At 59.1% G+C, this 27,613-nt stretch overlaps 1 protein-coding gene across 2 annotated transcripts in view; it reads right to left on the bottom strand.

Moving 5' to 3' along the window:
* The window catches only part of TMEM104 (transmembrane protein 104), a 51,012-nt gene that overhangs the window by 8,106 nt on the left and 15,293 nt on the right, over nt 1-27,613 (bottom strand). The window contains exons 7-9 of one of the 2 annotated variants that reach the window (XM_080827578.1): nt 27,097-27,196; nt 26,618-26,726; nt 5,797-5,890 (exon numbers count right to left, since the gene is read on the bottom strand). In XM_080827578.1, the coding sequence (XP_080683704.1) occupies nt 5,797-5,890; nt 26,618-26,726; nt 27,097-27,196 (303 nt within the window). The remainder of the gene's footprint in view (nt 1-5,796; nt 5,891-26,617; nt 26,727-27,096; nt 27,197-27,613) is intronic. The other variant, XM_080827579.1, reaches the window with a different exon arrangement.

The following is a 27,613-nucleotide window of genomic DNA, read 5'->3' as shown; positions in this document are numbered from 1 at the left end:
CCTGGCAGCCTGAGCGGACAGAGGTATCCGTCCAGCAGAAGCTGGATGCACAGACAAACCCGGGTGGAGAAAGCATGGGGAAGACAAGGAGAAGCAGTGCTCGCAGGTGCTCAGGCGCCCCTAGGCTGCACCTAAGTGCAGGAGCTCCTGGGCGGCCATGGGCCCCATTAGCTCTGAGACACCCGGGGCTGCTTCTGACATGTGGGTGAGGTTCACCTTGGCCTGTGTGAAGCCCAGCTCTGTGCAGAGACACATCTACAGCCCCTACCACTGATCAGAGGCCTCGTCCCGCTAAGCACAAGCTGGAGCTCACCTCCCTCCCCTTGCCAGTGTCCAGGCAGCTGGCCCATGACCTCCCAGCCTCCGGGGATCATCTGATGGGCTGGCCAGCACACAGCTCGGCCAAATGCGGAGCTGTTGACAACAAAGGCTGCTCACAGAAGTGGGGTGGCCGTGTAGTGGCCTTGCCTTGGGGCCCAGCAGGGCTCTTGGGTCAGTTCCATTAATGAAAGGGACAATTTGGCAGCACAGGGCTGGCTTTGCGGCAGACTTTAACTGGGGGCCCACTCTGCCTGAGACCAGGAAACTCCAGCATCCTCTCCTTTAAAGTGCGTTTGCAGACAGAACTTTTAGAAAACAAGAATCAAGACCAAAATGAGACATCTATGAAAAGGTTTTCTTGGATTCCCTCCACAGGCTGAGGAAGGAGAAGCCGCACACTCCACGGCCCTGGAGAGCCCTGGCCCGGGGTCCAGCGAGGGGGTGGGCAGGGTGATGCTGAGGGCCGCTGCTGGCTGCTGGGGGCGGGCAAAGGACCCCCTTCACAGCCTTCTGAGGAGCCCTGGTTGAGGGGACAGCAGTGAGTGGCTGTGGGGGAATTCCTACACCAAGCCGGCACGTTGGGCCAACAGGGCGTGGGGAACGGACGGCCCAGACGGAGAAGACCCCTGGCTCCTGCTGGTGACAGAGCGGAGCAGTCCCACCAGGAGGCGCTCTGCTGACTCAGTCAGGGATCTGCAGCAGAGTCAGCCAAGGGGCCGCAGAGAATTTTGGGGACAGGTAAAAGCAGAGCCCTTATGTTCCCAGGTGACGGTCTCCTCCTGGGGACCTTCTGCTTCTCGGGCCACCGCTGTGGAGTCCCACCTCCCCCTGCTGGCTCGGTCTGGAAGACAAATCTGGGGCACTTGCTGGGGGGAGGAAGGGAAAGCTGGGCCGAGGAGCTTCATGAGGTTCGAGGCTGCCCACGGACGCGCGGAGAGGCTGGCGTCTGACCCACTTTGAGGGGAGCACAGAGACGGCCGTGACGGGCACCACGCTGCTCTGAATACACAATCAGAGAAAGGAACCCTGTGGGTCCTCATCAGCCCAGACCGAGGAGGGCTGCCGTGCTCCAGAGCAGTCTTTATTAGAAAGAATCAGGTTTTTAATAACACCAAGTGGGGCACCCCGAGCTGAGCCAGCTGTGTGTGTCCCCAACTGGGAGGCGTCTGCGGCGGAAGCTGGTACGGGGTGAAGTAACGAAGCCGTCTCAGCCCCTCCTGCCAGGCATCGCGGGTGGGGACAGTCTACGGTCCTTTGCTTTGGGGTTTAGGGCTCAGGCTCTGCGGCCCCAGCTCCTGGGCCTGTGGGACAGCACTTCTGGTTATGCGTCTCTCCTAAGTGTCCCCGGTCTACTGACCACCGACGGAGTGAGCACCAGGGCCTAAAGAGGAAGCCCTGGGCCGTTCCGTGAGATGCGCCTGATTCTCACTTCTCTCAGGCTCAAGCTTCCTTGAAGGTGGTGAGGGTGGAGGCTGGGGGGGTGCAGGCGTGCACGGGGACCGGCGCCGGGGTGCGGCAGAGGGAAGGCTGACAGAGACAACCCGAGAGGCTTCCAGGTCTCACAGCCAGAGCCCCAGCTCCTTCTGGAGGCGGCCTGGGCCACGTCCCTGATCTCACGGCCAGCCCCGAGGGAGGCTCCCACTGAGGCCAGCCCCAGGATGCACCGGCCAACACAGAGGACGATGGCGGGGCTGCACACGGCGGCTGCTACTCAACGCGGACCCTGCGCCAGGAGCAGCGCTGAGAGCCCTCCCTACCTGATTCCGGATCCCATTTTATCTTCCCAGCCGCTCCCCGGGGGGACCCTGCCCTGGCCGCTGCTGAAAAGGAACCTGGCGGAGGGCTGGCCCTGTGCCCCGGGACCCACATGGAAGGGAACAGAGGCGGAGGTGCCAGGAGCGAAGCCCTGGGCTCGGGAGCCCGCTGCGGCAGCAGCCCGGGGTGAGCGACGGGACAGCAAGTGGGGCTGGTCAGGAAGCCTGCTAACACCTGCACGACAGTCGCACCTGCCGGACGACACCTGGAGCCCATCCGGGCACCTGGGATCTGGGTCTCCCACACTGATCTGCCTGGGCTGCCCAGAACTTGTTTGGGGAGCAAAAGAGATGAATCAACACTGGCACTTGTCATACAGGTGCCGACACTTTCCTGGACAAGCGGCCACGTGCAAAGGCCCGCACTGGCAGCGGGAGGAACTGGCCTCAAGCTGCTCGGCTGGCCTCGTCCTGGGCTCCGGGGGCCCTGCTCGGGCGGGGCTTCTGCAGTCTTCCCCAGCCTCATTTCAACAGATGGCAGAACAAATTCCTAATTAAGCGCAAGAAAGTTTCCGGCTCAGCACGTTTATTTATGATTTTCCGGTCCCTTTGGTGCTCATTCTTCCCTTTTGTCTTCTTAGAACCCGAGTCGGCTTATTGCCACCCTGTGCTCCGGCTCGGCTCTCTTGGACAGTCTGGGCCCTAATCTGGGGAGAGGGAAGGGGCAGGGTGTGCGGGAGTGTGGGAAAGGAGGGAGGGTCGGGGGGGACACAGCCACACAGCTGCTTCTCAGAAGCAAAATGAAAGGGAGTTCGTTGAGAACGGACGACTTGGCCAGACCAAAGAGGACAAACGGGGCTTTTTGGAGGGTTCTAGAAAAAACCACCTGGGGTGAGCTCAGGCCAGAGGAGAAACGCCCCCCTCGCAAATGTCCCCCCAGGCAGACCCCGGTCCTTCCAGCAACAGGGCTGCCTGTTCGCTGATATCTGGCAGCTTCCTGGGACTCATCCCTCTCCACTGCCCCCTTCCTCGGCTCCCTGCCTGCGGCTGCCCCGGGGCCATGATGAGGGGAACCCCTCTCACCACCAGGGAGGAAAGGGCCCAGGCGGCAAGGCTCCCGTGCCCCTAGCCTGAAACTGTAGCCTAGCCTTGGGTACAGTCTGGAGTTTACTTAACTGGACAATTTTTCTTCTGCTTCAAAGGGCTTTGTGTCACAGAGAGCTTAGCTTTCCCGGCGCAGGGGCCCGAGCCTCTCCGGGAGAAGAATGACCGCCTGCCGGTCACCCAGAACGCTCTGGAGACCAGCTCTGCAGAGAGGCCGGCACCATCTGATTATCAGATCGAAGGGAGAAAAGAGGCAGATGACTTGCAGTGACAACAATGTCACCATGCAGAAACACGAGTGTGGGTGACCTTCACGTGCTGCTCTGTCCCTCAGGCCCTCCCTGCTGTCAAGCACCTCTCACAAGGCCACCGTCACCTCGCAGGGCCCGGGAGCCTGAGGGAGGGAGCCCCCCTTCGGGGGATCCCTGCTGCAGCCCCTGGGGGTAACCAGCCTTGCTGGCCAGCGGGAGGGGCTCTGGCTGGGAGAAGGGGAGGCACGATGGGGTCACAAGGGGGCAGGACGGTTCTACTCTGAGCAGGAGGGGGCTCCGAGGGCAGCGTGGAAAGGGCGCAAGGGCTGCTGTGAGAGGTTCTGGAGGCCCCCCGGGGCACTGCTGGCCGCGGAAGGTCAGGCCTTCTCTGCAGTGGGGGGCTGAGTCTGGCGGGGTCTCCCACCCTGTACTGAGACAGTCACTCTTCCTTAGCCACCAGCCTCCTCCCCTGCTCAACAACCTGCTCCTCACTCACCAGACACACGAAGGACTTGGTCACGCTCAATAACCAGGAGGGTCGCTGTCGCGGAGCGTCACGACATGTCACGATCCGGGCAGCCCTCTAAAGCACAGGAGACCCCCCACCTCTGCCCACCCTGCCCTTGCCCTCTGCGGGGAAGGTGAGGACTCCTACCGCGGCGGGTCAAGGACAGCCAGTCCTGCGCGGGGGAGGGGCAGGACCTTCGGGACTCTGGGAGCAGAGGAGTGGTGACAACGGAGGTGGGCCAGGCAGAGAAGAGGAGGCTTCTCGGAGAAAACGTTTCCTTCTGCAGGTCACTAGGGCTTTCATCTACTTCCCAAGGAGAAGGGCGGACAGACGGGAGCTGGGACTGTGATCCCCGCGGATCCCAATGCTGGGATGGGAGCCCTGCTGGGACCCGGGGGGGCTCTATTCCAGCACCTTATCCTTGGAGCCAGCCTGATCCTCATGTTCTAAGTAAGGAGTTCTCATTCTTTCCCAGGTGGTTATGTTACTTAAACCCTTTCAAACATGTGAATAAAATTTGCAAACAGCATCGTGAAGGTACATATAGGACTGCACCGGCTGAGTGGGGCAGACCAGAAATCCCACTCCCTATTAGACAAGTGTCCTCCTGCTCTCTCAGCTGGGCTGGGTGACGAAGGACAGGGGTCTCAGGTTACAGAGGCCTCAAAGCTAACGCAGCAGATGACTCCGTCCTGCTCTCAATTCCATGCAAGGAAGGACCGAGGTGGAAGGAGGTTACAGGCTCAAGACAAGGCAGGACTTCCCAGTGCTGACAAGCATCCCTTCCGAGGGGGCAGCGGCCTGGTCGTGAGCTCCTGGCCCAGAGGCCACCCCGTGGGAATGCCTGCGGAGCCTGCCCTCGCGGGGGCGGGGACTACGCTGGATGCCGGCCATGGTCCCTCCGGACTGAAGATGCCAGGACCCTGTGACGCACTGGCTCCTTACACTGGGATTCTGGAATCCTCTGCAGGGTGTGTGAGAATGGCCAGAAATCACTTTTATCAGAAGCTGTTCTGAGGGCCAGTGCTGAGGGCTGGTGTGGAAGGAGGAGCAAGGTGGGCCCTGAGTCCTGATGAGGGGAGCTGGGGCAGATGCGATGGCAACGGGAGCTCGAGAGGAAGCTTGGGAGGGAGGAGTCCCGCCCTCGGACTCCCGGGGAACCTCGGTGCTGGAGGCGGGCAGACGCCAGGCCTCTCAGCCACAACAGCAACAGTATTCTTTGCCTTTAGACCAAAAGAGGAATGCAAACGATCCCAGAGCAAGTGCCAGGCGACGCGGACCCTACCCTTTCCTGTCCTGGGTCTAGAGGGCTCAGCAGCCGGGGCCTTCCCGGACGGTGCGGTGGAACGAATGAGCTCCCTACCACAAACCTGCCTTAGGGGGAGAGACCCCCAAACCACCCAAAGACGGCGTTCTTGCTCAGGAGGGCATCGGTCAGTCAAGGGCATCGTGAATGGGGCATCTTTTCACGCCCTGCTGGCCGGCAATGCAGACGTGGCTGCCACAGCCCGCTAGGACTTATGGCTGTCCCACACGGTGCACCCATGAGAAGGCAGAGCGGTGCCATTCTTGTGCCCTGAAGGGGGCAGAGCCCGACCCGGGGCCTCCAGGAGTCCTGGCCCAGCCTGGGGGCAGGGGGGACGCTGCATGGGCGTGTGAAGAAGGCTGGGCCTAGCTCGGGCTCCGTCCACACTATGTGATCCTTGTCAGGACTGTGTTACCCCTGCCCCTTTCTGGCTCTCAGGAGTCCACGAAGCCCGCCACCTTCCAGCTGTGCCGTGAGCACACACGGCCGTCTTGGAAAGGGTAAGGAAGGGACGAGAGGAGAAAGGACAGACTCGAAAGGTCTCTCACTCACCAACCCATCTCATCAGGGAGGTCAGGATCTGCAGGTACTTGGTTTTCTGGACGTCAAAGAAGGTGAAGGGTCCAAGGAGGAGTGTGAAGACAGCCTGGGGGACAGAAACAAGTGTCAGGCAGTGCAGGGGCTGGGAGCACTCGGCACACCGCGCGCATGTGTGGGAGGACACACTGTCCACGTGGCCCCTGCCCGGCGGCCGGTCCTAACCGCGGTGTGCACCCGGGCCGGCAGAGACTCCCCGGGGGCCAACAGCATTGCGTGGGGTGTTCCCTGGGGTGCAACAGAAACCCAGAGCCGTGCTTCCCGGCTGTTCCTCATGCCTCCTGTCCTGAGACAACTTTCCGGGCACGACCTAGATGACACCCCAGGGACACTGCCTGATACTCCTCTTTAGCAAATGCAGAGGGTTCCCGCGCCCTGCACGGAGCTGGGAGCTGGGAACGAGCCCCGAGGAGGTGTGAGACAGCAGCAAGATGGGGATCTGAGAGGAAGCCAGGCACGCCCGGGCCCCCAGGTCTGCTGGGCAGACCGCACACAGGGAGGAACGGACACAGGGGCCCCACAGCGCAGCGTAAGGGAGAGAACGCGGAGCTGAAGGTTCAGAGGAAAGGATCGATGAGGATGTCATCCATCGGCAAATGTTTGTGACTTCAAGAGAAGGGAAAGCCTGGAGAGCCAGAGCCAGAGCCAGAGCCAGTGGCTTCCAGGGCAAATATCTCAGAGGACTATCCCGGACCAAGAAGAGAAGGGACCGCAGCCACGAAAAGTGGGGCTTGAGTTTGGGGCTCAGTGCTCTTCCCCTGTGGAGAAGAGGGAAAACCAAACAGTTACTTGGAAAAAAAAGAATTCAAACCCTATCTTAGAAAACCAGTCGGTGGGAAATTTGAACCCTCTCTGCAAAGGAAAGTGGGGGTAAGCCTGGCACGGCAGAGCCGGGCTGGGGGCTGAGGGAAGGTTAAGATTTCCATGCCAAATTGGCTGCTCAGGGAGCAGAGGAATTAAAAGCTGCTGGTTGGCGCTACGATGATGGTACCATTTCCAATCTGCCACTCGGAAGCAGCAGACGCAACAGACCTTATTAACATTTACACTGCGCCCGTTTTATCACGTTAATGTTAATGACACTCGCCAGAGGTGCAGCGGGTGGCGGAGACCCGATTGTGGGGAGCAGCCGGGCTCCGGCCCTGTGAGCTGGGGGGAGACATCACAGCTGCTCCGCCTGGCGGCCAGTCCCCCCACTCCCTGGCTACCCCGTGACAGGGTGACAGGCAGGCGGGTGCTGGCGGAAGGGAGGCTGTGCCCGTCCCTCCCCCACCATCATCCGCAAGGAAAGCGGGAAGTGGGAGAAGCTGTGACCTCTTATCCAAGTCCATTATCACTGTGAGGATGACACCAGAGACTAAAGTACTGCTTAAGGAGAAAGCTCTAATTAGCTGGGGGACGAGGCCTCCAAGCAGGCTCCGGGGCTGGGAGACTTCTGGAAAGGGCTTTCTGCTGGGGGCCTGGAGCCAGCTCTGCTTCCGCCAGGAGGAGGGGAAGCGCCATTAGGCTCGGGGTGCCTGGGGGGTGGGAGCAGGAGCGGGGAAGGGTGGGGGCGGGGGAGGCGGTGCCCTTGCAGGCCGGACTCAGGCAGGGTCGGCAGCCGCACAGCAAGCCAGCAAGCGGCACCATCAGTTCGTCCTTTAGGAGAATAACAACTTTAGGGAAACTTCAACAGGATTTCTTTCTTGAAGGGCAGAAGAGGGAGAGGCCTTAAGGAAGAATACATACAAAGCCACTTGCCACAGATGTTTCCAAACAACCCCGGGCTGCTCAAAACTCCTGCTGAGTCCCCTGGCAGGGGTGGGGGCCTCCTGCTGTGTCCCCTGGCAGGTGTGGGGGCCTCCCCTCTGACCCAGGGTGCCCACCGCTCGCGCTGGACATTTTCTTATGGGCAGCTTATGTGGGAGGTCAGAGCTCATCTCTGAAGCCTAGAGACTCGTTTTCAGAAGGTTCTACTATGTAAAACCAAGGCAAGGGAGGTCGGGGAGGCGGTGGGGGGGGGGAGTTGTGGGGGGAAAGGTATGCAGCAGAACCAGCCCCAAAGGCAGGCAGGGAATCTTGCTATAGCCTGGGTCCTTTTCCAGATGCTAGAACGGTCTTCAACCCCCTCCCCACCAGCAGCTGTTCACCAAGATCATCATATACAAGAGGATGCATTTTATAAAACCCTGCATGGTGGGATCCCGGTCCCCCAAGAGCTTCCCTCTTTTTAAAGACACTAAGCATACGGGCACACCTGAAAAGAGTCAAGCAAGAAGTGTACGTGAGAGGCCACAGGAGTCGTGGGGAGCAGGAGTGCAGGGGGGGCTCCGAATGAGGGTCTGCACTGGCCTGGACCTCCCACATCCAGGTCTAGGGCTGGCAGCGGGGCCTGGCGGTAGAGGGTTGTTTTGGAAGATTTGGTCAACACTCGAGACACCCATGGCGGGCCGGCGGCCGGGATGTGGTTTTAAGGCCCAGGACACAGACGGACCCCACCACTCCGCGAGTGGGAAGCACAAGGCCCGGGTGGTTGGAGCAACCACGCACAGACCCCCAACGGCAGCCCTTGCCCGCCACGAGCTCACGCATCGGAGGGAGCCCGGACCAAGACACATGGCACAGGCTGGGGCTAATTAAGGAACAGGTGTCCTCTGCAAATTAGTTAGAGTCAGACTCGGCGCCCGCAGGGGCCGGCATCCAGAGCCGGAAAGGACGCCACGGCGCAGCTGCCAGGTCTCTGGGAAGACAGGGGGCACGGGAGGAGAAACGGCCCCCGTGCTCCCAGGGTCTAGCGGGGACGGAGTTCATCTCTGAATGCTGAACAGCCAAGCGTGGCACCTCCTGTCTTCCCTTTCCCTCTTCAGAAAGAAGAGATAAGAAGCCAAGAGACAGCCCATCTTCTTGGGTCTTCTCGTCCAGCCTGTATGACATTATAAATTAGCCGACTCCTGAGCCATGGTTCAACCCCCAAATGCCATTGATCAGTTCAGACTCGGCCTCTGTTCAAGGACTCTCTGCGCCCAACTCATTCCAGGAGGCAGGGACAGAAACTGCGGCAGCCAAACGCGTTCCAGAAGAAGAAAAAGCAATAAGGAGCAATTCTTTGGTTTCTAATGAAATCTTCAAATTGGTCACCGGGAACAAAGTCTGAGACAGACCCGGGAGGGTGCAAATGGGGTCGCTCGGGTCTCTTCTCTGCGTTGGTGAGTTTAAGTGTGCACCAGAGACCCCAGGGCAACGTTGCCAGTGTTGATGGACACAAGACAGGCCACGTTGCTAAGGCCCCGCAGCAATGTCTGCATGTGGCTTCTACAGTGTCCTGGTGGCCCTCCGGATTTGTCCAGCTGCCTCTCTCCTGCAACCCTGTGTAGGTAGCACACCAGGCACCTCTAGCTGCTCCGGCTCAAGCTCCCAACAACCTCTGTCTCCTTCCTCACTCTCTGTACCAGTGTCTTGTGACTGCATAAGTTGGTGGCTTAAAACCACAGAAGTGTATTTCTTACGGTCCCGCAGGGGAAATGGAGCACAGACCATGGGCTCCTGACCTTGCCTGGCTGGGGCTGTGCTGGGGACGCCCAGGGGAACTTCACAGAGAAAGTGATACCTCAGGTAGGAGGAACCACGTAGACAAAGGGCTGGGGAGAGTTCAGGACTGTCCTCCTGGGGAATCTGTCCTGGTCCCTTTGTCCCTGTCCTCTCCTTCCTGGGGCCAGAGCCAACTGGTGCGTGTCGTCCCCCATGCTCAGCCCCAGCCACACCTGTGCACAGAGTTTCACTCTCCCCCTCTCTTACTCCCGCTGGCTTCGAAGCTCTGCTCGGGGACCGGTCTCCTCCGCACGGAGCTCCTCCCTTGGGCTCAAACACACAGTCGGGTACCACGCTGCCTAATTCTGGTAGATGCTGAGCTGCTGTCTCATGGGTTGATTTTGCGCCCACATCCCCTGCCCCCCCGGGCAGAGCGCGAGCAGCAGGACGGCAAGGCCTGCGTCCTTGTTCACCCCGGCACCCAGGGGCCTTGACACATGTGACATGCCCACTGAGGACCTGCAGAATACAGCGGATTTGGCGGGAAAGTGCCTGGTGGAGAGGTGTAACCCTGCAGCAGGGCGAGAGGCCACCCCTGTCTTGCTGGCTTGCCTTGTACCCTCTACCAGCCCCTCCTGCCACGGGCAGCATCTGAGCTGGCAGAGGGCAGTGAGCACAGGTGGGCAAGGCACCCGCTCCGCCTGAGAGCGGCTCAGTGTGTCAGGAAAAGATCTCTTCCTCAAACAGGTGTGAAATCGGGGCACCTGGGTGGCTCAGCGGGTTAAGCCTCTGCCTTCGGCTCGGGTCATGATCTCAGGGTCCTGGGATCGAGCCCCGCATGGGGCTCTCTGCTCAGCGGGGAGCCTTCTTCCTCTCTCTCTCTAATTGCCTCTCTGCCTACTTGTGATCTAACTCTCTCTGTCCAATAAATAAATAAAATTTAAAAAAAAAAAAAACAGGTGTGAAATCAATATGTTTTGATTTAGGAAGAGCAAACTGAAACAGCATTTGCTCTGAGCAGACCCACTTGCTTTAGGAGCGAATGCTATTCAGCCCCAATAAGGAGAAAGGCTCTGAGAAGAGCCCGGGGCTCTCGGCTGCCCCCCATCAGCCGCACCCCCTGGACCCCCAACAAGGAAGGGGCTCGGACCCCAGTGGGCTGTGCCCACTCTGTGAATCCGCCAGGCCCCCAGAAGGGCAAAGTCTTAGAAGAAACCTAATTAATGTCAAAGGTCTTCAAAGCAGGGACTCTTTCCACGCCTGCCTCTGGGAGACAGTGGATACAGAGTCCCCAGACGCAGACCGGCCACCCACCAGGTCTTCTCTTACAAAACGAAACGAAAGCCCCAAATCCCGCTCGCTGTCATCTGTCCTGCTGGGGAGACGCACAGTGGACCGCACCTTCTCAGCAGAACTTGCACTTGGGTGAAAATCAACAAGACCCGCAGTCCATCTCCCCTCCCTCAAAAAGGAGCAAGGGCAGGGTGGGGGTGAGGAGAGAGAGGGGCTGTTCATGGAGAAACGGAAGACAGGAGAGAAGGAGGTGCTGAAGAACCATACGGAACACATGTCCTAAGAACCTCTGAGCCAGGCCCCAGGACGAAGACTGATCCACCGATCACCTCCTGCGACAGGGGACAGTGAGAACATCCAGCGGAGCAGCAGTCAGCGCGGACTGTCGATCCAGCGGGGAGGGCTCCCTCGAGACCCTGTCCCCTGACCTAGACGGAAGTAGAAGGGCAGCATGCGGTGGGGATGAAGGCCAAATGGTCAAGAGAGCCGGCGGCAGCCAGCAAAGCACGAAGGTGATGCTTCTGTGATGTTCTCTGGCTCCCGGGGCTGGAGAAACCTGTGGGATGGCCCGGTCCTGGAGTGCCTGATTTATTGAGTTCCTCTAAAAATGAGGGTTTGGGGGCTCATCTGCTTGTGGTCCCTACAGTGCAGCACGGTGGAGCTTCCAAGAGACCAGGATTCAGCCACCAGCAGCTGCCTCTGCGCGCCCCCCTTCAGCTCGCGCAGTGTCAGTGTAAAAGGCGGGCCGATCCACCCAGAGCCTTCCTGGTCTTGGGTCTGGGGTGGGGTGGGGGCTTGATTTCTCTGTTAATTTAGCAAGAGTGACGAAGTAACAAGTCTTAGGGGGTGCAACGGTGACATACTGCCTCACCTGCCCTAAACACGCGGGGATCCCCAGGGGCTGACCGTGGAATCCGTGGTCTTGGCACGCACGGGGTCGGCAGGGGCAGGGACCCGCTGATGGCGCGGCTGAGCTCCGGACGGATCCCGGAGGCTCTCCCAAGTGACAAAGGCAACGAGCACCCAGATGACAGGGCAGCCCTCGTTCCAGGGCGCCAGGGGTTAAGAATTAATTGGGGTTAATGACAACGCAGCATGAACCCATCCCTAAACGGGAACTGAACTTTCAAGGTGTCCTTGAGTGCGGGAAGGAGTGTTCGAGGATTCTATTTTTATTTCTCAAGTGGCTGTGCGCATTTCGGTTTGGGAGTTTTATTTTCCCAACTTGAATGACAACGTCTGGCGATTCATCCACAAAAAAGGAGAGGAGCCCAGAGTCAGCGAGGGGCCGTGGAGGGACCACGGGCTTCTGGACCACAGGCACCCGCAGTGCTGGGGTTTGCCTCCTGACGCCACCCTTGCTAACCACGAGCCTCCGGAGTGCGAGGGAACCTCTCAAAGCACGTCGTGTGTGCACAGGGGGCCGACAAACATCGGCCCTGCCCATGACCCCCAACGATGGCAGCCTGCACCCATGTTCTCACACCTCATCGGTCCTCCAGACACCGCAGGTCAGGGAACGCAGGGAGTGGGGGCCCAGTGAGGCCCTCCGGCCAAAGAACATCAGGTCGCTCCTATTCTTACTGGACTTCCATCACCTGCACCCAAGTTCAATAACGTCCTGAATGCTTTTGTGGGGAGCTCAAGTCCTTCCCAACCAGACAGAAAGGCTCAGCCATCCAGCAGAGGATGGTGAGAGCCCGACAACAGGTGTGGGTCTGAACCCCGGGCGGCAGCCTCTGTGCGCCAAGCCCAGAGGACTGTTATCACAGCTCATTTGCCAAAACCCTGCGATGGGATGCACCACACCATCCAAATTCCACAGAATCCAGACCCACGGGGATGGGTGCTTGCACGAGAGGCTCCACGAGAAGGGGGTTCTCCCGCAGGGCAGAGCCGAGCAGCCACCTTCTGAAGGCCCAGCCCGGTGAGCGGCTGGCCCAGCGCATGAGCAGAGCCTCTCCGTGGGAGGGAGCTACAGGCTGCCCCAGCCCAACCGTGATGGGGAAGCGGCCGGCCCCTCACCCACCCATCCCTTAGGTTCCGTTTCCCTGGTGGGGAAGGAGAAATGGAGACAAATGGGAGCTCACCTTCCCACCCACAGCACAGATGAGCACCGACCCCCCGCCGCCGCCATGTGCTGCTGAGGGCAAGTTACGGCATCTTACTGTCCCTGCGCCACCGCCACCCTCTCCCAGAAGGGACTGGGCAAGGCTTACTGAACGCACCGAGAGATGGGAGATTCAGGGAATGCCTGAAAATAAAAACGGAGAGCGGCTGCCCGGATATTCTGAAGAAGCGTGTTTCTGGAACACACGCCCTTCTCGAGCTATCACCTTGAGACGTCCTGCAGCAGAAAACCAAGTCCACTTGCTTCAACCGACTCAGCCCCACTTGGAAACTGTGAACGCAGAGACATGTCCTACCTGCAAAAGGCAAGTGTGTGCTTGCTGGAAGAGGCCGAGCCCGAGACGGGAGGGTGCTGGGCTCTGAGCAAAGGCAACAGCGAGCCGAGAGGTAGACTCTGCAGGGCCCGCCTAGTGGCCCGGGCTACAGAACAGAGGCAAGAAACCAAACCCCCACGGCAGCCAATCGGACCAGGGTCGGGAGGTTGGGCAGGAGAAGAGACGTATTCCACTGCTGATTAACTGGGAAGAAGGTGAAGCTCTGGGCACCCTCCCCACAAAGCCGCACGCGGGCCAGTGAGGTTGCACCTGGACAAGTTCTTTGGGCCTAATGGTGCAAAACTTGTCTCGACACCGGGGAGCCTGGAAAAATGATTTCAGGGAGAAGCCACAGATGCGGTGGCTTCTCCCAGCCTTGAACATGGAGACAGCTCCTGCTGTCCTAAACCCAGAAGAGCCCCTCCCGGAGGCTGGGAAGGGGCCGGCAGGGAAGAGAACAGATGAGAATCTCTTGGATAGAGCGGAGGGAACTGCTCCCGGGAGGCCAGCAGGCAAGCGGCAGCCCGGACGCAGGCTGCGTGGGGTGAGCCCTCCCAGACTGCCCGCACCAGTTCCGAGGGGGGAGGCCGGACACAGGCTGTCCTGGCCCCTGGAGCACCGCTGGCCAATACCCGAGGAGCCTGGGTGACAGCGATCCCAGCCCTGTCAGCCTGGAGACGGCCAGGGCACTCACAAGGCACTTCCTGGGCTCGGTTACTCCCTGAACACACCGACTGGAATGCCGCCTGTGACCGTCTGACAGCTGAAAGCATCCCCAGGTTCCTTCCTCCAAATCTTCTGCTTCTCTTTTCTCAGGGCAACTGGAAACAAAGCAGATCTAGGAAAGGACCCAAATGACCTCCTTCTCTGAACCCTTTGCTCTCAACATCCCCTGCCCTACTTAGATGAGACAGAAATCTTCAGTTAGGAACCTGAGGTTTGTAACCTATCTTTATGGTTTGTCCTCTGGGAGGCAAAAAAAAAAAAGCACATCTCCTCCTGAACCCATGGATGACAAAAAAGAAAGATCAAGAAATTCATCCCAAATTTCTACCATCAAGGAGCGTGATGTCTTACCGGGGAGCCTGGCTGCTGAGCGCTGTGTTAAAGACGTGTGGGACAGGGAGCTACCTGGGAGGGAGTGACAGGTTATGACCCATGGCAGGTCCCCCTCAGGACCCGGAGGCCTGGCTGTGCACCGCCCAGAAACGGCTCATGTACCGTGATCGTGACGGGCCACAGACAGCATCCTTCCAGAATGCACGGTCTGGCTCCCAGGCAACTGTCTTCACTATCACATCACCATCTCTGGCCCTAGCCTCTTGGATAGGACAAGTCCCACACACCTGGCCCGGGTGTTCCCCTACCCAGTCATCTCCAAGCCCCCAATTGGGAGATGGTTGGGGCCGCATTTGGAGGGGGTGCTATTGGCAGGGAGAAGAACTGTGCCCACAAACAGGCCACTCTCACGCCAGAGCCTCTCCCTGCCTCAGAGCCATCACCTAGAGAAGGCTTTGCCTTGAAGACCAGGGAACCTACACCAGGGGACGAACACCTCCCGAGCACCCACGCACGGCACCTTCTGTCGAAGACTTCTTGACCCCAACACTCTGGGGATGGGTTACTGGCTCCAGTTTAGAAAGCTGAGCTAAAGGAGATAAAATAATTTGTCAAGACCTTGTAACGACCAAGACACGGCTGAGATCCGAACTTAGGCTGTGTGAATTCGAGGCCGGTCCCCTTCTTAGAGTGTTTACTGCCTCCCTTGGTTCTGCCCTATAGAAAGTCTCTCCACCACCTCTACCCCCAGGAAAGCTGCCTCCCTTGGGGGCAGGGGTGGGGGGGCTGGAAGGGCCCGGTGGCGTCAGCCCGGCATGGCTGCTATCCCCCTCACATCCGACTGGAGGACAGGACTGCGTGCCTGTCTCTTTCTTAGCTGAAAAGCCAGATGGTGCCCGGTGGCGGGCAGGGTTCCAAGGATTTGGTGCCAGAGCTGCAACCCTTGTGGTTTGGGGGGGAAGATAAATATTGTGGAAAACCCACATAGTCACTCACTTAATGATTATATGCCATCCGGGCTTATTAAGGGCAGCCTGGCTCCTTGCAAGCAGGAGAGAGACAGAGATGGGTCCACCCCCACCCACCCAGGTGGGAAAAAAAGGCCTGACCTTGACTGAGCAGGGCCTTAAGGACAGCGATGACAGGAGGTGGGTGGGACAAAGCCGGTGTGTGTGAGAGGAGGGCTGGGGCTCTGCCTGGAGACACAGACCTGCCTTTGGGGCCGGCCCATCCTAAGACTTCACTGCTTGCATTTTGGGCACCAAAGAGGGGGTGGCAGAGAGATGGGGTGCCACCCCAGACTTCCTGGCATGTGGTTAGCTCCTGACTGTGGCCCCCTGGGTGCCCTTAAGGCCATTCTGAGGGGTCGCTTTGTCCCAGCAGAGAGGCACAGAAGATGATCTGCACCTTCAGGAAAAGAAGAGAAGCCGGCTGGATGTGGAACTTTTCTGGCCGTGGCCGTGGCCGCTAGCCGTGACGAGCTGCGGGCATCGGCAGCCCCAGGGGCTTACGGAGGGACTGCACGGCGCCAGTCACAGACCCCGTGGGGACAGCACACCCTAGTGCTCTCATTCGTTCAGATGTTCACGGAGCAACTGCCTTCTGTGAGGCCGATGCTGGTTCCAGACGTGTGGGTCAGGCACAGCCCTGACCCTGAGAGGCTCCCAGGGAGACCAAGTAATCGAAGACACACGGAAATCAATTATTGCCACGGCAGGGGTTGGGGGGACAGTAACGGCCGCGGGTGTCTTGAAAGGAGTCCCCCAAGTTCAGTTCTGAACGAGTGAGTGCTTGTCAGACTCTGAAGCAAGGGAAAGGCCCTGGACGGGCACAAAGTCATGACAGCACCCAGCACCTTTGCAGGACAGGGGCCAGTGAGTGTGGGGCAGTGGTGAGAGAGAAGCTTCCAGAAGGAGACTGGAACAGACCACACCACGTGAAGAAGCGTAAATGTTGCCTTATGGAGAGGAACTTCTAACACGTTTTAAGCAGGGAAAGGACAGTCACATTTACCTAAAACCAATGTTGAAAAAATGAAGTAACAGAAAAGCTCCGTGGCCTTGGGGCAATTCTCGTGCGGGAGGCAGCGGGGCCTGCGCTACAGGGACCGGGGGGCTGAGCACGGCCTCAAGCTCTCCTCATTCCTCTCAGGAGGACTCCTCTCTGTCCCAACGGGATAAGGCTTAAAAGGGGCTGCACCGTGTTACGGGGGCAAAAGGAAGAAGGCACAGCAGGGGGTCCCGGCCAGGGCGCCATGCGATAAACGGCTCAAAGCGCCACCTGTGCCCTTGCGGCGAGCCCCGTGGGAGCCAGAGCGAGTGAGCAGACGCCGCGAAGTTAACTTCTCCCGCACTGCAGGCTCGGCGTACTGGTTCTCACCGTGTAACCGCTGCCATCTCTTCACGGAGAATCAACGCCAGCTCTGTGTCTTGGTCTAGCATGCTGGATGTCAAGGAAGGGGAGACCAAGGGTAGACAGCACAACTTCCCCCACGACTGGGCTCTGCCGCACCAACAAGAAAGCTAGAGGTACTCTTCTGGCTTGGCCACGTGTCCCTGGGCCTGGGAAGAGCTGTCTGGGGCAGGCTCGGGGCCAGCTGGTCCTCAGAGGTCCTTAGAACTAGAGGCCTTGAGGGGAGCCGGGGAGACTCTGCTGTGAGGGACGGGGGCGGGGAGCCTCTGGGCCATCCGTCCCACCCCTCAGTGGCTCCCTTGGAGAACAGCACCCACCCACCCAGCCATCATCCCCCAACCATCTGATCCTGTCAGGAGTTAAGCTGAGATACTCGGGGTGGCCGGTGCATGGGCCTCCTGGACCTCAGAACCTGCCGAGCTGATAGCATCTCCAGGAACCAGCTGGAATCAGATTGCTTTTAGTGTCCCTGCCCCGAGGCTGTGCGGAGGCTGAGCCATCGCTCTCTGTCACCTCAGCAGCCTGGCTTGTGTGCAGCACCCGACGAGAGCGCCAGCTGATGGCTGTCGGTGTTGCTGGCGTCCTCCCTTCCTCACTCCACTCTCCCCGCTTGTCTCTGTGCGGGAAGAGTGGATGGCGGTGGGAATGCTGGGCACTGGAGGGGAGGGAGGGAAGGAAGTCCGGTGCCCTGAACACGGGAGCCCCGTGGAGAGGAGCACAGGCCAAGCTGGCTCCACCCCCTCTCTGCTGACGTCAGACCTTGAAATAGACAGATGGGGGAGCAGGATTCTTTGCCGACACTGAGTAACCTTGGAGGTGGGGAAGGAGGGGAGACGGGGCTTCGAGCTCGCTGATGAACAACTCTGTCCACCCGGGTAGAAGAAACCGCACTGACATCCCCCGCTTCCTCTCCAGTCGATGGCCAGGGTGAAAGGCCTCTCGGTGGGGCTGGCACGCTGTGGGCTCTAAGAGGGAGCCCAGAGCACCAGCCACAGGGATGCAGAAGGGACCTGCTGGCCCTGGTTAGCAAAGAAGGCAGTAGCAACGGGATGCTGCTGGAGCCCCTTCTCTCCCCGGGACACGCAGAGCCTGCAAACAGTCTGATCAGAGGAGTGATGCTGTTCTCTGCACTGGAGTGCGTGAGGCATAACTCCAGCAGGACACCTGTGGACGTGGGGCCATCGTCCTCCCCTGGAAGGGGCAAGGCACAGGGAGCCCCTGAAGGCTACCTCCACAGCTGCAGCCTGGGGGCGGTTCTCGCAGGGGGACTGTTTGTCACGGGGACAGGTCCTCAGCCGGCGGGACCTCTCAAAGCGGGGACGACACAGATCTCCCCTCAGAACTGGTCAAAGGTGCAGATTCCTGGGCCTCGGAGCCTTGGCCCTGCTACCGTGGTCCGGGGCTGGGACCCAGAAACGTAGGGTTTCAACAAGTACCTGAAGTTGGTTCCTGGAACCAAACTTTGAGACACAGCCGAGGCTCATACTCCGGACCTGGGGGCAGGCAGAGAGCTGGACGGTGTTCCTGGGGGCCGTGCACCTGCCTCGTGGCTGGAGCACGACCTCTCTACAGCGGTGAGGGGTACGTGTCACAGCCCCACCAGTCGGCACCCCGCACCCGGTCCGGCCGTCTCTTTCCTCCTCTTGCCAAGGTTTCTGGAGACCGTCTCACTCGGCGGCTGGAGGAAGTCCCCCCCACAGCCAAACTCACATTGCCCTGCCGCCCCCTGTGACCCTCCCCTCCAGACTCACACCTTCTCGGCGGGGAGCTCTGCCGCACCTCCCTCTGCACTTAAAGGCTTATTAAAATGTATCTTGGTCTGCTCTCAGCTCAGCCACGAGACAGCCCGAGCTCATGCTAATTAATCAGATGGCATCATTAATATGCACCCTAACCGTTCAGCTCCCCTGATGCCCATCACGCTCGAGCCCCAGGCATCTCTGCAGGCCGCAAGCCCTCTGCACTCCCTCGCCTCCTGCTTTCTCCCGTGGGCTGGCCGAGGTCCGGAGAACACGCCCAAAGACGCTTTTATTCTCCGCACGGTTTGCATGGTGAGTGCCGCTGGCTGGAACGCGGGCAACACAGAGGAGCGCAGTTATTATCTTAGAATGAGTGCTTTATTTAATTAAACAATTACTGCTGGGGCCCTGGGGCACTCTTTAGGAAGACACCAGATTCTGCTCACAACAGACACCCTGTGACAGAGAGTGAGCGTCGCTCAGCCCCACAGACCCCGGCAGGGCCCTCACAAGTACCACACGTCCTCTATGCAACAAAGGCATCACGCAGGCCCGGGGCAGGAGGCGAAAAACGGGTTGGCAGGTACGGTTTCCGTCCTGGTTAACACAAAATATTTATGAACACTCTCCCTTCCTCTAAAACCACGGGCAGGCCACTGGCTTCTAGAGGGTGAGGTTTTTTTTTTTTTTTTTTTCCCCTGCATTTTCAGGGGAAATGAAACAGAAAGCTGGGACGAGGGGAGTGGGAGATGTGAAATCAACCAGGACATCTCCTTCAAGCAAAGTCACTTTTAGTTCTTTACTCAGAAAGGGAAGGCCGGAAGCAGAGGCGGCGTGGAGCATGGAGATGGTCTGGGCCGCCCTGTTTGGGGTCAGCGTGGAGCAGCTGGAGGGAAGGGCTGAAAACCCACTCAGGTTGGTGCTGGGTCAGCCCAGAACGCTTGTGAAGTGAGGGGCACCAGACACCGAGCCCCACTCGAGCCTCTCACGGAGAAGGCGCGCTCAAGCCTCCAGCTTGGGTTGCCTGGGATCAGCGTGGAGTGTGGGTACGATGGTCCTGAAAAAGCACAGCGCAGAAGGTCCCCAGCAGGGATGAGCACTCCCCATGGAGACCTATTTGGAAGTTTCCCAACCAAACCGGCCTGTGCAGGAGTGTGGGCCGTGGGTATACACTGACCAAGCCCCACGGAGCTTCCCAGGCAGCGCGGGTGAGCAAAGGCACGCGCACCCCGGGCTCTCTCGTAGGTGGGCTACCCGCGTCCACCCCAACCCTATGTCGGCCGTCGGCCTGCTTCCACAAGCACCGGGCTCTGGGTCGCTGCACCTGCGCACGTGAACACCTGGAGGCCCCCTTTACGAGGGACAGGCTTCTAAGAGCTCTATTAGAAATGATTCGTTTTCACAGAGTAACATTTTACACCCATTAGAAAAACCAAGCACTCAAGAGAAACCTGCTGCCAGTCCTTCTGCAAACGAACTAATTCTCTAACAAGTAATTAGTTCCATAGTTTGTTTTATGCGTTTGGACTTTGACACAGGGGGGTTTCTTAGTCGTGGATGGCGCTGGGGCAGGAGTGGCCAGGAGACGGCACACAGGACGATCTCCCCCACCCCGAGACACCTCCCTGGCTGAATGAGGAAGGGGGTAGGGCGGAAGGGTGAGAATCCAGGCCGATTTATCTGATGTCCGCCCAGGCGCTCAGGAATCAAAACAGCTTGCCCTGGGCAAGTGGTGTTTGTAAGAACATACTCAGGACTCCCAAGACAATGGATATGGGGGCAGGGACCTGGAACGTTCCATCAGGGCAGAGAGACCCTCAAAGTGCCATTGTGACGAGGGAGTCTGGGCAGTTTACCTGGCTTAGGAGCTAGGATGTAAGCTCCCCCCACTCACCGGAACAGAGTAGAGAATGCAGGACCCCAACCAATGGCAATGGGTCACTTCTGAGACTTGGGGGGAGGGACGATGGGGACTGTCCAGAAGCTGCCAAATTCCCATCACCTGGTATCTTTACTGGGAGCACAGAAACGGCGGCACTGGGGACTAAGTGTCACCTTCTAAGCTGGTGTGTCAGGTGTTGGCCGTGGCAGAGGCAGGATGTGGGGGTGATGGATGGCGGGCTTAACGCCAGCAGACAGGACCCAGGTCCCTGAGAGGCACAGTAAAAATAAAAGCAACAATCCTCTCCCGGAGCTGGAGGAGGAGGCTCGGCTCCAACACCCAAAGGTGCTGGGGACAGGGTCGGGCGCAGCGGTCACCACGGCCCAGGGAGGTGCTACCCGGGTCTGCACTGAGAGGTGAGGGCTGGTTCCTGGAGCAATGGTGGGCAGCAGCTGATCAGGCGTGGGGGATGCAGTGGGGTGGCGCCCAGGTGGCAGCAGCAGCCATGGGCGATTGGCGGGGGCCTGGGGACTCACAGGGACCCTTGGCAGAAGCTGGAGAGACAAACGGCAGTGCCGGAGTGAGTGACAGAGCAATCAGTTTCATTTAGAAAGGGCTGGGTGAGGGGATGGAAAGCACTCCAAAAACCAAGAAGCCATCCCTGGGATGAAATCTATAGACAGCTCCCTAGGAAAAAAAAAAAAAAAGAAAGAAAGAAAACACACGCCTGTCCCTGTACTATTGATTTCCTTGAAAAGGAGAGACAAGCTAATCCTTTCAAGTCAGTCACTTCAATGTGAGCACTGGTGCCTGTTTGAAGTTAGCATTCCCTCAACGTTAGAGACCCAGCTCTTGTCGGGGTAGTGGGCCCACGCGTTTTTGCGGCATCGGGCAGAAATGATTCGTCCTCGAGACCCAGGATCATGGGTTGAAGGCAGAGGCTCAGCATGAGGGGGAAAGGCCCAGGAGGACACTCTGCACAGCTGGCTGAAGACACCGCAGGTCTGCATCCCCCCCACCCGCCCCCGCCACCCACCACGTCAAGCTCCTGGGCCGGCCAGGCATGGCTCACGAGGGCTACCCCACCCATTGTACCTACTGTGACTGCCCAGTGCGACTGGCATCTTCCTACGAGTGGGGAAAAAGAGAGGCCAAGAAAAACGGTACCTTTCTGAGCATCCAGACTGAGCAAAGGGGAGCTGACAAGGAGCACATTGTGCGGATGAAGGGGAAGAAAAAAAGATGCGCTTCCCTGGTAGGCCGCCACCCTACGAAGGGAGCACTTTGATGTTCCAGACCCTGTAAGCAAGCCCACGCAGCCAGGAGTCTCCTCCCAGCCCCTTACTGGGTCCCGACTCATGTGTGTCAGATAGGGCAGGGTGGCCCAGAGTAGGGAAACTGCCATCAGGCCATTTATGGGCTTAGGGCCCTGCTCTCTGCTTCCAGATGGAGCCAGCCCACGAGACAGCTCGTTGGCCCCGTCAGTTCCCACAAGCCCTCTTAGGCCTCCCTTCCCAGCGAACTGCTGCTGCCTTCCACTCCAGGTTCCTGACGGTGGCAAATCCAGGGGCAGCGTCCATGCGTGTCCTACTGGAATTGCGCTCTGGGGCAGCCGGCGGTGCCTCTAGGGGTGTGCAGCAGTGCTCCCGAGTTCCCGTGTCCTGTCAAGTCACTGCGGCTGCTCAGCCTTGTTGCGCCACACTAAGTTTCCCTCCTCGCTGGACCTGAAGGCCTCTAGGCCACCTCCTGCCCCAGAATTGGTAAGAATAAATATTCAAGTGATGGCAGCGGTGACCCACTTATTAGCAGATGCCACAGCCCCAGGGCACAGCGGCTGACGCTGGAAGAACACAGAGAGGGACTGTGGGAGGGACAGGAAACGTCCTTGGGAAGACACGTCCAACCCTAGCGCTCCTTGAGCGAATGTGAGAAGTCGCCCCACTCTCCAGGAGCCAGGGGCAGCAAGACAGACAGCAAACCCATCGAGCAGACGGGCAGGAGTGCGGACACGGACCACTGAACGGACACAATCCTTGGGCAGCGTCACCCCTGCCCCTCTGCAAACATCAAGCCCCGAGGGCTGATGACCGGGAGTGACCCGCCCCTTCTCTCTGGCCTCACCAGCAGGGCTGCCCGCAAGCCCAGCAAGTCCGTTACCAGGGCCGGAGGACGAGGATGGGAACCCTCCCCAGGGGCCAGGCTCTTGTCCCTGCCTTGGCCATGGGGCCCGGGGTATACACTGCAGCCCTCGAGTCTCAGTTTTCTCTGCTGTGAAGTGGGAGGACACCACAGGCCTTACTGTGCAGCCTGGAGGACCCAGTCGGAAAGGAGAAAGTGGGTGGTAACGCGTGACTCCCAAGCAAAGCCGCCATAGGAAGGGCCGGTTGAGGCCTGGCACAGCCCGGCAGGTGCCCCACTCTCCTCTCCAGCTCCTTACAAAAGGGACATTTACCCATTTCAGGAAGAGACCCCCGGGGTTTTAAAAAAAGGGACTGCATGCCGTTTTACATGCTACAGATGACAAAGATGAGTATTGGTGTGTAAGGCCGAGCCAAGACGGAATCAGAAAGCCGGACTTGCTGGCAGAGGGAGAAACCAGGACTCCCGGTGAGAGCCTAGGAAGACCTATTCCAATGCTACCTGAGCCCGAATTGGATCGCCCTATGCCTGCTGGAAGAGCCCAGCAGACAGAATGCCCTAAACTTGCCCGCAGCCCCCAACACACACCCCACTTCTTCAAGGGGGCGCCCAGCAGAGGGTGGCAGGTCACCCGTCAGGCACGTGCAGGCTGCCATTTCTCCCCTGGGGCCACTCAGGCCCTGGAGGTGGATCTCCCAGCTCCTGTGTCAAGGCAGGATGGCAAGCCAGGGTGACCTTGTCTTGTCCCAAGGCAGCCCACGAGGGGCCCCGCTCCATACCATCACTTTGTGGCTGAGTCTCCAGCCAGGATGAGCTCCGCTCTGCCATCTGCGCTCCCGGCTCTGCCTGGCCGGCGCCTGCTGGGCTGCCGGTGACCCAGCAGCATCTGTCCACCTGTAAGAGGCCACAGCCACTCCTGTGCACCGGGAGGAGCTTTCGGCCCTCAGGGAGTCCCACTGTGGCCCCAGGGCTTCCCTCTGACACTCCAGGGGTGGCGGCAGTGACAGGGCTAGGTGGGTGGGTGGGTGGGTGAGGGACAGGGTGGGAGGCACGGCTGGGACGAGGAAGTGAACCGAGTACTTGGCAGGGCCCTGGACTTCAGGGGCCAGCGGCACATGCCCTGCTTCCCAGACACTCGGGACAGTGGGATTCCTGGACGGAACAAATTTATGTACAAGCCTAGCACGACTTCGCCACTGGTCTGTGGCTCCTTCTCACAGCACAGGAGAGAGCCAAGGGCTCAGTTCTGACTTTGTTTCATAGCAAAGCCGGAGAAGCTCTGCAAAGAGTCCCAAGACGTTCCCCCAGCCTGGAGGCAAGGTCACTGGTTTGAAAGAGTTGGGGCACCTCACAGTTCCCCACGTGCCCCAACTCTTTCCCACTGATCCTTCAAAGAAGCAGGAGGGGCGGCTGGGGGGGTTCTGAGAATCCAAGGCCAGCTGACGGCGGGTCTTGATGTTCATTCTCATGGGCTCTCGCCAGGGCCCAGGTCACTTCTGGCTCCAGCTGCAGTGGCTTGCGGGCACGGCTCTGGAAAACGCGTGTGACTCACGGGACCCCTGCCTCCTAGCGCCCCACTCTGTGGCTACTCCAAGGAAGGAGAGGGAGAGACTGACTCACATCAGCTGCACTGGCAATCACAGGCTGTGGACGGAGGTCGCAGGGTGGAGGGGAGGAGGAATTTTCCATTGGTTCCGGTCAAGGGCTTCGGGAGGCGACCGGTAGCCGCTGGTGGGAGAAAGCTCCCTTCCTATCGTGATGCGACGCACAAGCTGGCCTCTGGGTATAGTTAATACCCTAAATATTCTCATTCTATGTGTGCATTTCAGGAGCATTCTGGGAAGACACAGAAAAGACTGTTTCCAGAGGACTTTCTGGAAACCACAAAATAAAAGCCTGTATCTTTATTCCCCAGAATGTACCGTCCCAAAATAGCTATGAAGAGATAGTTATTACGGGGCCCGAAACATGCCTGCTGTCCACCTGAGACAAGGATACAGTGTGCACGGGCTGGGGGGCTTTAAAGCTGCCTGCCGCCTTGCCCCATATTTTGGTGAAGTCTCGCTGCCGGCAAAATCAGAAACTGCAGGTAGAAAAAGAGGTGCAGCGGGAGCCTCTAGAAGGGACCGACAATCTTCTGAATGTGAACGACTGAGGGGTGGGGAGGGAAGTACAACCCTCCTCCTTAATGATCTGAAGAGGCCACCGGATGCAATGCAGACATGCGGCTGAGCCCCGAGGGTCAGATGTGGGAGGGGAAGATGCCCGTCACCTGCGACACAGAGCTCAGGACCAAGGAAGGAAACCTCCACTTTCGCCAATCCCTCCCAGGTCTGCGGGCAGACGCCCAGCGCCCAGCATGGAGGGGCAGAAGCCACAGACCCCGGGAGCCACACACAAAGCTGTAGAGCAACTCCCGAGAAATCGTGGAGGTCCGTCTGCCTTAAATTCCTCCAGACCAGGTAGAAGAGCACAGCGTGACAGAACCTGGCGAAGCCCCCAGCGGTGGACCGGGAGGTAGGGGAGGGGGCCCACCACCCAGCGAGAACAGGCTCTGCTTCCCTCACCCTTCCCACCTCTGCGGCTTTCGCAGGCCGGGCGGCAGTCAGCCCTAGGAGTTCTAAGTGCAATATCCGAACGGTGACGGCAGTAATTAATATCTGTCTGCTTTCCTGAACGGCTCCTTCCGTTCGTCAGGGAGCCACCGAGATGCAGGGAGGGAGGCTCCCCTCCCGTGGAAGGTTTATAGGAATAAGCGAAGGAACAATTGAATAAAGCAATAACCGTGCTTCTAAATAATTTACCAGGCGAATGGCAGCGGCCAATATTCCTAGTACTGGGCACCTGTCTTCCTGGGGAGGGGACGCACCAGGCAGACTCGGCACAGGCCCTAACAGCCTCTCCTGGAAAAGACCCACCTGAGGTCTGGTTGCTCTGGCAGGTCCCTCTGCCCTGGACATGCACCTGTGTCCACGCTGAGCCCCTCGAACCCTTTCCTCCGTGTCCTCCATCTGCCAGCTAGAGATCGAGGTGGGTCGTTAACAGTCACTGATACTTTTGCTAAATTTTATCAATGACTGTTTGTTGAAATGCTGAGAGGCTAACAGGCCCCAGCTGTGCTGCCCTCCTGATTGCCCCCCCCCCATAGGCCGGGGGAGGGGAAGTGGGGAACTGCGCCAGGGAATTAACTTGCTACCAAATTCCCACCAGACCTGCAGTGGGGAGATTTGAGATGAGATTCTACTAAAAGACAAGTTTCTGGTCACAGGTGAACACGCGAGACAAAAACCGGACCATCCGACCGCTCCGGCAATGCAAGAGAAGAAAACCAGTCTCCGCCCAGGCTTGGGCCACAGGTTGGCTTCAGCAGGGCCGCAGGGCGGGACTGGGAAGGCAAAACCACCCTCCGGTGGCCCTGGGTTAACAAACTGTGACCCCGAGCACAGCTGGCAGGGCCCGCAGAAAGAAACCTTCCCCAGGATGGGGATAATTAAGAGGCCGACTCCCCGAAAGGCTCGGCTCTCTCCCGAACCCTGCCTCCCCTCCACAGCAGCTAAGTGGCCACGTGTCAAACTGCGTGTCACCTCGCACACCTAAATCTGTGTCAGGGCTGAGGAGGACCAAGAAGAGGCAGAGAATATTAATAGATGCTGCAAAAGGGCGAGGGGAGCGTTTCTGAGTCGCGCGCACACAGCAGGCAGAGATAAATAACGGCCTCGGCTTCGTGTCTTGTTACCCAAGACCCGTCCGGCACGGTCTCCAGCTCCATCCAACCCGCCCCTCCTGCCCGTGGCACAAAGCAGTCGAGAACAGCCTGGAGATTCATCTCTCCCCTGCCTGTGGGGAGGAAGGGAGACAGGGACAGAGCCGGGCTGATCCTTCCCCAACCGGAGAGCCTGCGTGTGCTCAGGGCCAACCTAAGACGGCTCTGTCTTGCCTGCCCAGTCAGGAAGCCCGGCATCTCCCGTAGGTCAGAATATGGCGAGTCTCCAGGAAATTCATTCCGACACTCTTAAAGAGCTGTGCTAAGGGTGCCCCTCACACCCCGAGCTCAGTTTACAAGAGCTCACAGCCAGCAGCTGGCAATGACCTACATGCCAACCCCAAGCCACGGGTGACTGGGCGTGCAGCTATGGTCTCAGTAATGTGACGCGGTTTCTGCCCAGGACCACGGCCCCAGCAACTGGCCAGAGCGTGAAGCTGGGGAGACTCTCCTCCCCGGGAGACACTTCGATCAGGGAGTAGAGTCTGGAGGCCCCCAGCCAGCCCGGCTGGGCAGGCGTCGAGGCGAGGCCACTCACCAGGTAGATGCGGTAGGCGTCCACACGGCGCAGGGGCCCCCAGCACGGGTCCGTGTCGTTGTGCTTGCTGTCGGCCTCCACACCACAGGATTCGTTACTAGTGGCGCTGCTGGTAAAGAGAAGAGTGGCTCAGTGTGGCTCCCGCTCAGCGGTAGGCAGGCAGGATGGGGCGTTACTGAGCCTCCGCGCCCCTCGCAGCTGCTCCCAGGCCACCCACCTCTCTCGCCAGGAGTCAGTCTCCTGTCCTGGGACAGGTGCTATGGGTTCCTGTGGCACCAGTCCCCAAATCATCTTCCCCAGAGAGCAGGGACGGGGACAGCGGTGTAGGATCAGTTTGCAAAGGACAGAAAAGGGCCTTGGCCTCTCTGTGCTTTAGATGCCAACATGTTTGCTTGGTGCTGGGCTTCTACCGGAAACTCCGCCCTGACTGGCCGAGGAAGGATGTCTGGCTACAGCCGGTGGGGGTGGGGGGCACTCACCAGGTCACCTGCATCAGGGAGAAGGGCACAGCGGCAGCGTAGATGGCCAAATCCCCGTACAGGTATGTGATGATGCAGAAATAGAACAAGTTGACCCCCACTGAAAGCAACAGAGTCACCGTCAGGGAGCCACAGAGGCGCCTGGGTTCCTTCCTGCTGGTCAGGCCTCCACCTCCTCCACACCACTCCTTTCTCCAGGCTGTTTACTTTCTTTCTTTCTTTCTTTTTTTTTTTAAAGACTTATTTATTTGACAGAGAGAGAGAAAGCGGGAACACAAGCAGGGGGAGTAGGAGTGGCAGGAGTAGGAGTGGGAGAAGCAGGCTTCCTGCCCACCAGGAAGCCCGATGCGGGTCTCGATCCCACGACCCTGGGATCATGACCTGAGCGGAAGGCAGACGCTTAATGACTGAGTCACCCAGGTGCCCCAAGGCTGTTTACTTTCTACACAGAGAAAACAACTAAGCCCCGGGGCCTGCTCTAGCTGGCTCCACCGTGACGGGACACACGGCTGCCCGT

The sequence above is a fragment of the Martes martes genome (genome assembly GCF_963455335.1).
Source record: "Martes martes genome assembly, chromosome: 16".
Lineage (NCBI taxonomy): Eukaryota > Metazoa > Chordata > Mammalia > Carnivora > Mustelidae > Martes > Martes martes.
The sequence above is the reverse complement of the archived record's forward strand: the minus strand, read 5'-3'. Positions and strand labels throughout refer to the sequence as shown.